This window comes from Hemitrygon akajei, unplaced genomic scaffold, assembly GCF_048418815.1.
Source record: "Hemitrygon akajei unplaced genomic scaffold, sHemAka1.3 Scf000053, whole genome shotgun sequence".
NCBI lineage: Eukaryota > Metazoa > Chordata > Chondrichthyes > Myliobatiformes > Dasyatidae > Hemitrygon > Hemitrygon akajei.
Window position 1 is genome coordinate 2,983,904 of NW_027331939.1, and position 12,526 is coordinate 2,996,429.

A 12,526-nucleotide genomic window follows, 5' to 3' on the forward strand; every position below is an offset into this window, starting at 1 on the left:
ATAAGCAGTCGACATTTCAGATCAGGACCACAAGGAATAGAAAGTAATGTGGCAATATCTAGAATTTCTGTCCCCTCATTTCCAGTCCGATGAAAGTCCTTGGCCCAAAATATTGATTGTTTATTCTCCTCCGTAGACGCTGCCTGATATGCTGTGTATCTCCAGTATTTTGTGAGAAATCCCAGAGATTTGCCGAGGAAGGGGTTGACCAGGCAGGCAGACAGTAACCCAGAGCAAAGCGGTGGTGATGGGCAGTACCAGGAGAGTGATGGTGATGGTTACTATATTCTCAGCAACAAGCAGAGTCCATTCAAAACAGGGAGGTATTTTCCTGGGGACACGAAAGAGCAGACTTCAACAGATGGAACTATAACCCCTCCTACACCCCCGGCGACCCCCAACCCCTGGCCCAAACCCGTTCTCCAACCCCCCCTCCCATATATATATTTCGGACTGTGTTTTGTTGTGATCTTTAGGTTCCAGAGAAAAAGTTACTACCCAGTATGGTGTTGTAATTTCTTTAATGCTCCTAATTTTCCTTCACAGGTCCGAGCTCAGTGATCACCGAGCTCCTGGCAAACTGGGACGATTTCCAGCTGCTGCAGTTGACGGACTTCTACCGGGACAAGCTGGAGCAGGCGATGGAAGGAGGGGTGCACGGAGTGAGCCTGGCGTTAACGGCCGAGAATCAGTTCAGCGGAGAGGAACATCGGGTGAGTGGGACGGAGAATGGGTTTGAATTTTCACACATCACAGGACTGATGGGTGTCGGAACTCTCACTCATCGGATAATAATGCATAAAAACAAATCAGAAATAAATATAAATGATTCTTAAAAATGTGAATCTGAAGCAATGATTGAAAAAGTTGTAAATACGCCTGCTGGCAGCTCAATGTTCAGAGCGAGAGGAGTAGGCAACAGTTCTATGATGTTGCAATAAACGAGCTTAAATGAAATTTTTATTTCGGGGAGTCTGTACAGTGTGACGGCAGGATTCACTGAGAACCGGGGCATTACGACTGGATGCCACAGGAGCTCGAGTGTGTTCTGTTCTGGGTGGAGATCATTCTGTTACAATCTGTAACTGCAAACAGTGTGGATCGGGGAATACTGCCATGTTGTAATGTGTAATCACTGAATAATCCTCCACTGGAAAAGGCAAAGGAAAGGCATCAGGTGTCAGCCGGTAATCCGCTGTCATGTTGGACACTGGCGGACTGTGGGGATGAATCACATCATCTTTTCTGCAACTTCTCTGAGACTGTTCACGCTGATACAATAATCTTCCTGATTTCTTTCATCTGTGATCGATATTTCCTGATTTCTGTTTTGCTCCGTTAAATCCGGTGAGGAATTTTTTATGGATTTGGAGCCACGTCAATGAAGCGGTCACAGACCAGCCAGGATCTCATTGACTGGTGGACCAGGTTCATGGTGAATGTCCCTCCGTGTGCTCTGCACTCAGAATGTACAGTCCATGTCCAGATAGGATCAACACCCGTCCGGGTGACTGCTCAGTGTGATCCCGTTACAGAGCACATCATTTACTTCTCATTCTCTGTGTGAATCTGTCAGTCCCCAATATGTTCACTGTTACTCTTCACAGAAAATCTCTGATCTGGCTGATAAGGGAGAGCGGGCGGACAGTTCTAAACTCCTCCTGAGCCTGGTGATGGAGAAAGGCTCCCGCGCCCAGAGGGTGATGTGGGAAACCTTTGTGAAAATGCGGGATGGCGTCCCTAAGTTGGATAAAATACTGAAAGAAATTGAGAAACATGGTGAGTTAATATCAGAGATTAATCTAACTTATGATTCAAACTCTATATATTTAATAATTTCACGCATTTCAATTTCCAAAATTGTTTAAATCTAAATAGGTTGTGTTCCGGTCCATCGACCCTTACCGGAGATTCCCTGTGATCTGAAAGGTAAGTGAAGATTGATATTGTGTAGTTCCATGTCGTTGCTGAGCCAGGAGGATTTGACAAGGTAAATGTTTGCAACATTACACAGTGAGACGCATAGAAAATGTTTACTGAATGGTTGGTTATCACAGGACATGGAGGGAGGATAAATCCCCTGGACCTGCTGGAATGCACCCTCGGGTCCTGAAGGAAGCAGCTGAAGAGATTGCGGACTCATTAAAGAAGATCTTTCCAGAATCGATAGAATCTGGGATTGTACCGGATAACTGGAAAATTGAAATGTTACCCCGTTATTTAATTAGGGTGGGAGGAAGCAGAAAGGAAACTATAGACCAGTTGGCCTGACATCAGTGATTATGAAGTTATTAGAATCAATTGTTAGGTATGAGAGAACTGAGTACATGGAGACGCATGACAAGAAAGGCCAAAGCCAGCATAGTTTCCTGAAAGGACAATCCTGCCTGACAAACCTACTGCAATTCTTTGAGGAAATTACAAGTACGGTAGACAAAGGAGATGCAGTAGACGTGGTCTGCTTTGATTTTCAGAAGGCCTTTGACAAGGTGCCGCACAATGAGGCTGCTTAGGAAGATTACAGCCCGTGGAATTATAGGAAAGTTACTAGTGTATGTTGAGCTTTGGCTGGTCGGCAGAAAACAGAGATTGGGAACAAAGGGATCGTATTCTGTCTGGCTGCCAGTTACCAGTGGAGTTCCACAAGGGTCGATGTAGGGACCGCTGCTTTTTACGATGTATGTCTATGATTTGGACTACGGTATTAATAGATTTGTGGCTAAAGTTGTCGGTGATACAAAGATAGGTGGAGGAACGGGTAGTGTTGAGGAAGCAGAGAGCCTACAGGGAGATTTAGATAGTTTAGTGGAATGGGCAAAGAAGTGGCAAATGAAATACAATGTTAGAAAGTGAATGGCCATGCAATTTTTGGAAGAAATAAACGTCAGACTATTGTTTAGATGGGGAGAAAATTCAAAATTCAGAGATGCAAAGGGACTTGGGAGACCCTGTGCAAGGTACCTTAAAGGTTAACCTCAAGGTTGGGTCGGTTGTGAAGAAGACGAATGCAATGTGTGCATTCATTTCTTGAGGTATAGTATATAAGTGTAGTGATGAGATGTTGAGGCTCTATAAGGCACCCGTGAGACCACACTTGGAGTATTTAGTGCAGTTTTAGGCTCCTTATTTTACGAAAGAATATACTGACATTGGAGAGGGTTCAGAGAAGATTCGAGAGAATGATTTCAGAAATGAAAGGGTTACCGTATGAGGAACGTCTGGCAGATTACATATGGCAAAGTTATGTCCCATGGTAGGGGATTCTAGGAAAAAAGGGCACGTCTTCAGGATTGAATGACGTCCTTTTAGATTGGTTATGGCACATATCAACCATAGCCTACTGGTCAACCTTGACGCTTTGCAATTCGCCTACCGGAGCAACAGATCAGCGGAAGATGCCATCTCTCTGGCCCAACGTTCCTCCTTAGAACACCCAGAGAATAAAGACGCATATGTAAGGCTCCTTTTCATTGACTACGGACAGACAGACAGACAAACAAACATACTTTATTGATCACGAGGGAAATTGGGCTTCGTTACAGTCGCGCCAACCAAGAATAGTGTAGAAATATAGCAATATAAAACCATAAATAATTAAGTAATAATAAGTTAAACATGCCAAGTGGAAATAAGTCCAGGACCAAACTATTGGCTCAGGGTGTCAGGCACTCTGAGGGAGGAGTTGTAAAATTTGATGGCCACAGGCAGGAATGACTTCCTATGACGCTCAGTGTTACATCTCGGTGGAATGAGTCTCTGGCTGAATGTACTCCTGTGCCTAACCAGTTCGTTATGGAATGGATGGGAGTCATTGTCCAAGATAGCATGCAGCTCTGCCTTTAATACCATCATTCCAAATAAACTGATTCCTAAACTCCGGAACCTGGGTCTTAGCACTCATATCTGCAGCTGGATCTTCAGCTTCCTCACAGACAGAACCCAGGCTGTAAAAATAGGGGACATGTTCTCCTCTACAATCACTCTGAGCACTAGTGCCCCACAAGGCTGTGTACTCAGCCCCCTGCTATACTGGCTGTACACCCATGATTGTGTAGCCAAGTTTCCATCGAACTCAACATATTAGTTTGCTGTTGACATCACAATTGTAGGCCGTATCTTGGGTAATGATGAGTCTGAGTACAGAGAGGAAATTAAGAACCTGGTGGCATGGTGCGAAGACAATAACCTATCCCTGAACGTCAGCAAGACGAAGGAATTGGTTGCTGACTTCAGAAGGAGTAGCGGATCGCACGACCCCATCTACATCGGTGGTGCGCAGGTGGAACAGGTCAAAAGCTTTAAGTTCCTCGGGGTCAATATCACAAATGACCTGATTTGGTCTAACCAAGCAGAATCCACTGCCAAGAAGGCCCAAGAGCGCCATTACTTCTGAGAAAGCTGAATAAATTTGGCCTGTCCCCTAAAACCCTCACTAATTTTTATAGATGCACCGTAGAAAGCATTCTTCTAGGGTGCCTCACAACCTGGTATGAAAGTTGTCCAAGACCGGATGAAGCAGCAGAATATAGTGAACATAGCCCAGCACATCACACAAACCAATCTTCCGTCCTTGGACTCACTTTACACCACACGCTGTCGGAGCAATGCTGACAGGATAATCAAGGACAAGCCCCACCCAGCTAACACACCTTTTTCCCACTTCCCTCAGCGAGAAGGTTCAGGAGCTTGAAGACTCATACGGCCAGATTTCGGAACATCTTCTTTCCAACTGTAATAAGACTGCTGAACGGATCCTGACCCGGATCTGGGCCGTACCTTCCAAATATACCGACCTGTCTCTCGGTCGTACTCTCCCTTTTTTCATATTCTATTTATGATTTATAATTTTTTTAAATTATATTTACTATCGATTTGTACACAGGGAGCACGAAGCGCAGAATCACATATCGCTGTGATGATTGTACGCTCTAGTATCAATTGTTTGGCGACAATAAAGTAATAAATAATAGAACAGAGAAGCGGAGTAATTACATTAGTCAGCGGATGATAAATCTGTGGAATTTGTTGCCACTAGCGGATGTGAAGGCCTCGTCATTGGGTATATTTAAGCCAGAGATAGATAGATTCTTGATTAGCCAGCGCATCAAAGAGTATGGGGTGAAGGCAGGGGAGTGGGGGTGACTGGAAGAATTGGATCAGCTCATGATTGAACGGCGGAGCAGACTCGATGGGCCGAATGGACTACTGCTACTATATTATGGTCTCATGATCTTATGATATTATTAGGAAGAACACAGAAAGTTGGGGTGTTTGCTGAAAGGGAACACACCTCTCTGGATTATGTGGAGAAGACGACGATCTGGAGGAGTGAAAACCAGATTTTCCTTCTTTTTCTTACTGCGAAAGGTGAAATCATTCCCTTACAGACACTTCATCCCAAAATTCCCTCAGAACCTACAAGTCAACAGTTTTAGAGTTGGGAGTCCATTGAAGTTCTCGTCACAGAGAAAGCAATGACAGCATTGATTTAATCAGAAAAGCAGTTAACATCCCAAACTGGTCTGTTCAACCCCAAAGCAGCATATGGATCCCACTCTGTTCACATCTGCACTCCCTCAGTGCAAACACTGCTACAGTCATCCAGAGTAAGTTCCAGCTCAATAATCCAGGGAAGTCCATCAGGAGACAGTGTTAGTGAGGCTGAGATGGGGGACAAAATATTCAGCTCAGTCCACAGAAGCTGGAATTCATGTGTGTCGGTGTTTTGTGATGGACACTGTGGAAGGGTGAGAGATGGGAATTAGGACAGGGAAACCGAGGGTCGTGGGATTGCGGCAAGGAAGGTGCAAAGGACTGAAAATATCCATAAATAATATTGGAATTAATAAATCGTGATCGGCTGGATCAGAAGCTCACTACATCCATAAGCGAAACGTGCCTGTGAAAATGGAGCCAGGGGCAGTACATGGGCACAAGACATCGTAAGGCTTCATAATCTCAGATTGAGTTGGATCACTCAATGCCACATATACGAGGAGAGGGCAAAGAAAAGTCAGATATTGCAAAAGTTACTAATCTTAAAGAAGCCAATGTTTTATTTGAATATTTGAAACTCTTGAACAGAAACGTAAGGAATCTCCATCAGAACACAGGGTCAGTCTCTCTCATTGCCAAGTTCAAATCCCAAAGATGTTAATTTACGTATGACTGCAGAGATAGATGAATCGGGAAATTTACAATCTGCTCCCACCTCTGTCAACACTGTTAATGCTTTTCCAGTCCACATTCCGACAATAAAGCCCCCAGTTTCCCTGCACCATGGATATAGTACATAGAACTGAGAACATGGAAATTAACAGCACATTACAAGCCCTTCGCCCCACAATGTTGCACCGACTATGTTACCTACTCTAGAAACAGCCGAGAATTTCCCCAGCAGATGGACCTCTATTTTTCTAAGCTCCACGTGCAATCCAAGAGGCTCTTAAAAGACCCTATTGTATCCGCTTCCACCACCGCCACTGGCTGTGCATTCCACACACTCACCACTCCCTGCGTAAAAAAAACACACACACACACACAACTTACCACTGACATCCCCACGGTACTTATTCCAAACACCTTAAAATGATGCCCCTCGTGTAGCCATTTCAGCCCTGGGGGAAAAGCCTCTGGCTATCCACACGGTCAATGCCCCTTATCATCTGATACACTTCTATCAGGACACCTCTCATCCTCATCGCTCCAAGGAGAAAAGGACAAATTCACGCAATCTACTGTCATAAGGTCCGCCCTCTAATCCAGGCAACATCATTGTTAATCTCCTCTGCACCCTCTCTATAGTATCCACATCCTTCCTGTAGTGAGGTGACCAGAACTGAACCACTTCACACTTATTTGGGTGGAACTCCATCTGCCACTTCTCAGCCCAGTTCTGCATCCTATCAAAGTGCCACTGTAACTTCTGTCAGCCCTCCACACAATCCACAACATCGCCATCAGCAATCGTACTAACCCACCCTTCTACGTCTTCAGCAAGGTTATTATAAAACGGTTTTCTGCGGAGCACCACTGGTCACCATCCTCCATGCAGAATTTGAAATATCTACGACCACCGTTTGCCTTCTGTGGGCAAGCCAATTTTGGATCCACAAAGCAAGATCTCCTTGGATCCCATGTCTCATTACTTTCTGAATGGGGAAGCTTACCTAACCTCTTACTGAAATCCATAAACAGAACCATATACAGTGGCCTACCTTCATCAATGTGTTTTGTTACATCCTCAAAGAATTCAATAAGGTTCGTAAGGTACGACATTCCCTTGACAAAGCCATGCTGATTATCCCTAATCAGATTATCTCTCTCAAAACGCTCATAAATCCTGTGTCTCAGAATCTTCTCCAACAAATTACCCACAACTGATATCAGACTCACTGGTATATAATGTCTACTCCCTTTCTTGAGCAAGGGAACAATATTTTCAACGATCCAATGCTCCGGTACTTCTCCCGTCCATATTGATGATGCAAACATCATCGCCAGAGGCTCAACAATCTCCTCCCGCACTTTCCACATCAGCCTGGGGTATATCTCATTTGGTCCAGGCGACTTATCTGACTGAATGCTTTTCAAAGCTCCAGCACATCCTCTTTCTTAATGTCTATATGCTCAAGCGTTTCAGTCCACTGTAAGTCATCCCCGCAGTTGCCACGGTCATTTTCCCTGGTGAATACTGAAGCAAAGTATTCATTAATTACCTCCGCTACCTCCACCGACTCCATGCACACCTTTCCACTATTGCACCTGGTCAGTCCTATCCTCACACAGATCATCCTCTTGCTCTTCACATACTTGTAGAATGCTTTGGGGTTTCCCATAAACTTGTTCACCAAGGACTTCTCATGGCCCCTTCTGGCTCTCCTAATTCCATTCTTAAGCTGCTTCCTAGCAACCTTGTTATTTACTAGAGCTCTACCGGTGCCTAGTTTCTTGAACCTTTCGTAAGCTTTTCTTTTCTTCTCAACTAGATTTTCTGCATCCTCTTTACACCATGGTTCTTTAACTCTACCTTCCTTTCCCTGCTTCAATGGAACATACCTGTACAGAACTACACGCAAATGCTCCCTGAAGATTTGCCACGTTTCTGCAATGCATTTCCCTGAGAACATTTGCTCCCAATTTATGCTGTCAAGTTCCTACCTAATAGCATCATATTTTCCCCTACACCAATTAAATGTTTTCGCAAATTGTCTGCTTCTATCCCTTTCCAGCAGTCTGGTGAAGGAGATAGAGTTGATGTCACTACCTCCAAAATGCTCTCCCACCGAGAGACCTGATACCTATCAAACTCCACCCCATCTAAACCCTTTGTGCAAAGGAGATGACAATCAATATTGGGAAAGTTAAAATCTCCCAACACTACAGCCATATCATTATTGCACCGTTCCAGAATCTGCCTCCTTACCTGCTCCTCTATGTCTCTGTTACTATTGAGGTAGTAGAGTGATTGGGACAGTAGAGTTATTGCCACTTTCCTGTTTCTGACTTCCATCCACACTGACTCAGTAGACCATTCCTCCATGACGTCATCCTTTTCTGCAGCAGTGACACTATCCCTATTTAGCAATGCCACACCTCACTTCGTTTGCCTCCCTCTCGGTTCCTTTTGAAACACCTAAAGCCTGGCACACTCAGCAGCTATTTCTGCTCCTGAGACATCCAAGTCTCTGTAATCGTCATAACGTCATTCTTCCACGTATTATTCCACGCTCTAAGTTCATTGGCCTTGTTTATGATACTCCTTGCATTAGAATAGACACATTCAAACCATCAGGCGGAGTGCATCTTTGCTCTAATGTCTGCCTATCCTTCCTCACAAACTCTCTACCTGTGCTCCAACTACCCCATCCTTTTCCTCTTCACTTCGGTTCCCACTCCCTGCAAATCTAATTTAAACCCTCCTCAACAAAATTAGCAAACCTCCCCGCCAGAATATTGGTCCCTCTCGTATTCAGGTGCAACCGGTCATTTTTGTACAGGTCACGCCTGCCCCAGAAGAGGTCCCAATGATCCAAAAATCTGAATAACTGCTCTCTTCTCCAATCCTTCAGCCACGCATTTATTCTCTACCTGATTCTATTCCGATACTCATTGTTGCGTGGCACAGGCAGCAGTCCCGAGATGGCTACCTTTGAGGTCCTTCTTCTTAGTGTCCTTCTTAAACCCCTCTATTCTGCTTTCAGGACCTCCACACTTTTCCTACCTATGTCATTGGTACCAACATGTACATCTCCAGCTGTTCAACCTCCAATTTCAGAATATTCTAGACACGCTCAGAAGCACACGAACGCTGGCACCTGGGAGGCAAACTACCATAATTGTTTGTGTCGTGCATCCACAGAATCACCTATCTGTCCCCTTAACTATAGATTTCCGTCTTACCACTGCCCTCCTCTTCCATTCTCTACCCTTCTGAGCCATAGAGCCAGTTTCACTGCCAGAGGCACGGCCGCTGTGCTTCCCCCAGGTAAGATGGAGTACTTATTGTTAAGGGGGACCGCCACATGGGGTGCCCTCCACTACCCGACGCCCTGTCTTCCCTCTCCTGATGGTCACCCACTTATCTGTTCCCTGTGGCCCCGAAGTGACTGCCTATCTGTAGTTCCTGTCTAACACCTCCTCACTCCCCCTAAAAAACTGAAGGTCATCGAGCTGCAGTTCCAGTTCCCTAACTCTGTCTCTAAGGAGCTGCAGCTCGATGCACCTGGCGCAGATGTGGCCATCTGGTCGGCTGGAAGTTCCCCCGACATCCCACATCTGACACCCAGAACAGAAAACTGTCCTCACGGTCACTATTCTAATACGGTCTTTTTAAAACTCTTCTCCCTGGCCTGTGCGAAGCTCTCTCTCTTTCTCTCTCTCGCTCTCTCTCTCGCTCTCTCTCTCTTTCTCCCTCCCTCCCTCCCCCAAATCGATTCGTCCGTCGTTAATGCCTGTGCAGGTTCTGCAGTTCTACAATACGTCTTTGCAAATTGTCGGCAAACTTCTTCTTCACTGTTCTCATGTTGTTTGCCGAGGGAACAGACATGGCAGTGAAGTTCCCACAACCATTTCTGAATGCGAAGCAGATTCTCTCCCTCATTCTAGAAGAACATTACTTCTACCACTGTTACATTTTCTAAAGTAACTATTTCAACAATCAGTGTTTTCCTATACTCCCTATTTCACCCGAATACATTGAACAGAGAGCCCACACATCCCTGCCAGGATCCTGGCACACTGTGAGATCCCACACATCCCTGACAGGCTCCTGACACACTGGGAGACCCCACACACCCTGGCAGGCTCCTGACACACTGTGAGACCCCACACATCCCTGACAGGCTCCTGACACACTGGGAGACCCCACACACCCCTGGCAGGCTCCTGACACACTGTGAGACCCCACACATCCCTGACAGGCTCCTGACACACTGTGAGACCCCGCACACCCCTGGCAGGCTCCTGACACACTGTGAGATCCCACACACCACATACAGGGTCCTGATACACTGTGAGACCCCACACACCCCTGGCAGGCTCCTGACACACTGTGAGACCCCACACATCCCTGACAGGCTCCTGACACACTGTGAGATCCCACACACCACATACAGGGTCCTGATACATTGTGAGACGCCACACACCCCTGACAGGGACCAGACACACTGTGAGATCCCACACATACGGCTGACAGCGTCCTGACACACTGTGCTTGCATTTTCCTTCTTTACCACAGACTCAACCTGTTAATCAACTTTCCGGGAGTCTTGCATGAGAACTCCTAAGTCCCTCTGCACCTCTAATGTTTGAAACTTCTCCCCACTTTGATAATAGTCCACACTTTTGTTCTTTTTATCAAAAGTGATTACCATAGATGCCCCAGTACTGTATCCATCTGCCACTTTTTGCCCATTCTTCCAGTTTTATTTTGTTCAGCAGTCTCGTTTTCTTACGCTCCCCATCAGCAATATGACACGTAATCAAATGCCTTCTGAAAATTCAAGTAAATGACATCCACTGCTCTCTTTTGTTCTCACTGCTTCTACTTCCTCTAAGAACTCTAACAGATTCGGCGGGCAAGATTTCCCTTGAAAGAAACCACACTGGTTTTCACTTATTTTATCATTAGTCTCCAAGTACCTCGAAACCTCATCCTTAATAATAGACTTTAATAATTTCCCAACCACTGAAGTTATGCTAACTAGCCTATAATTTCCTTTCTTTGGACTTCCTCCCTTCTTAAAACCTATTTTTAGCTTCCTTTTGTTATATTTTAAAAGCTTCCCGATCATCCTACTTCCCACTCAGTTTTGAGACATTGTGAGCCCTTTCCTTGACTTTTGTGCAGTCCTAAACTTCCTTTGTTAGCCAGGGATTCATAACCCTGCTATTTGAGAACTTATTCCACTGCTTGACATATCTATCCTGTGCCTTGTGACGTATTCGCAGGAACTCCAGCCATCTCTGTTCTGTCGCCAGTATCCTCGTCCCAGCCTCCGGTGCAAGCTCCTCTCTCATGCCTCAGTAGTTCACCTTCTCCACTGCAACACAGATACATATGAGGAAGGCTTCTCCCTCTCAAACTATAGTCTGAATTCAATCATATTATGATCACTGCCTCCTAAGGCTTCCGTTACGTTAAGCTCCCTAATAAATATCTGGGCTATTACGCAACACACAATCTGAGATAGCACAAGCACAAGTTGCTCTAAAACGCCATCTCATATGCATTCAACACATTCCCTCCCTTGCGATCTGACCCCAGCCTGAGTTTACCGAAGCCCTTGCATATTGAAGTTCGCATTAAAGTTGTGTTATTACCATTATAACAGTGGTCTTTTCCAGCTCCCTTTGCAAAATCAACCCCACATTGCTACTATTTGAAGGCCTATATATGATTCCATAATGTTTTTTAAACATTGCAATTTCCTAACTCCACCAACACAAACTCAACATTCTCTGACTCTCTGTCACCTCTTTCTAAAGATGTAATTCCAACTCTTACCAACAGAGCCACTCCACCGCCTTTGCCTTTCTGCCTGTTCTTTTGATACAAAGTATATCATTTGATGTTAAGCTCTCAACTATGGTCTTCTTTCACCCACGACTCAGTGATGCCCACAGTCTCATACAGACCGAACTCTGATTGCGCAATGAGTTCGTCGTCCTTATTCTGAAGGCTACCCACATTTAAATCCAGCACGTTGAGTCCTGCACTTTTCGCTTTTTTGGATTTTGCCTCGATGGGTCAATTTCAATCCTTGCTCTGTCTGCATTTATTCCCAACTATGGGCTTGTCATAACTTACTTTCAATTTTCACCCATCATTTAGTTGTAAACCTGCTGGCTCACCCTCAGCTCTATCATACTGGTTCCTATCCTCCTGCCACTGTGAGATCCCGCACACCCCTGACATTGGAGAGAGTGCTGTGCATCAGGTAGTTGGACCTTGGGAGTGGAGCAGCACATGGAAGTGTGATGCTGTGGCCTTCATGAAGACTTGATTGAGAGAGGGAGAACGATA

General features: G+C 45.3%; 1 protein-coding gene and 1 pseudogene across 1 annotated transcript in view; both read left to right on the forward strand.

Annotated features, from left to right (window-relative positions):
- Positions 1-12,526, forward strand: part of LOC140721279 (N-acetyllactosaminide beta-1,3-N-acetylglucosaminyltransferase 3 pseudogene) — a 418,101-nt pseudogene that overhangs the window by 26,871 nt on the left and 378,704 nt on the right.
- Positions 1-12,526, forward strand: part of LOC140721246 (NACHT, LRR and PYD domains-containing protein 3-like) — a 29,928-nt gene that overhangs the window by 8,320 nt on the left and 9,082 nt on the right. The window contains exons 3-5 of the mRNA XM_073036095.1: positions 547-713; positions 1,608-1,779; positions 1,879-1,929. Coding sequence (XP_072892196.1) covers positions 547-713; positions 1,608-1,779; positions 1,879-1,929 — 390 coding nt within the window. The remainder of the gene's footprint in view (positions 1-546; positions 714-1,607; positions 1,780-1,878; positions 1,930-12,526) is intronic.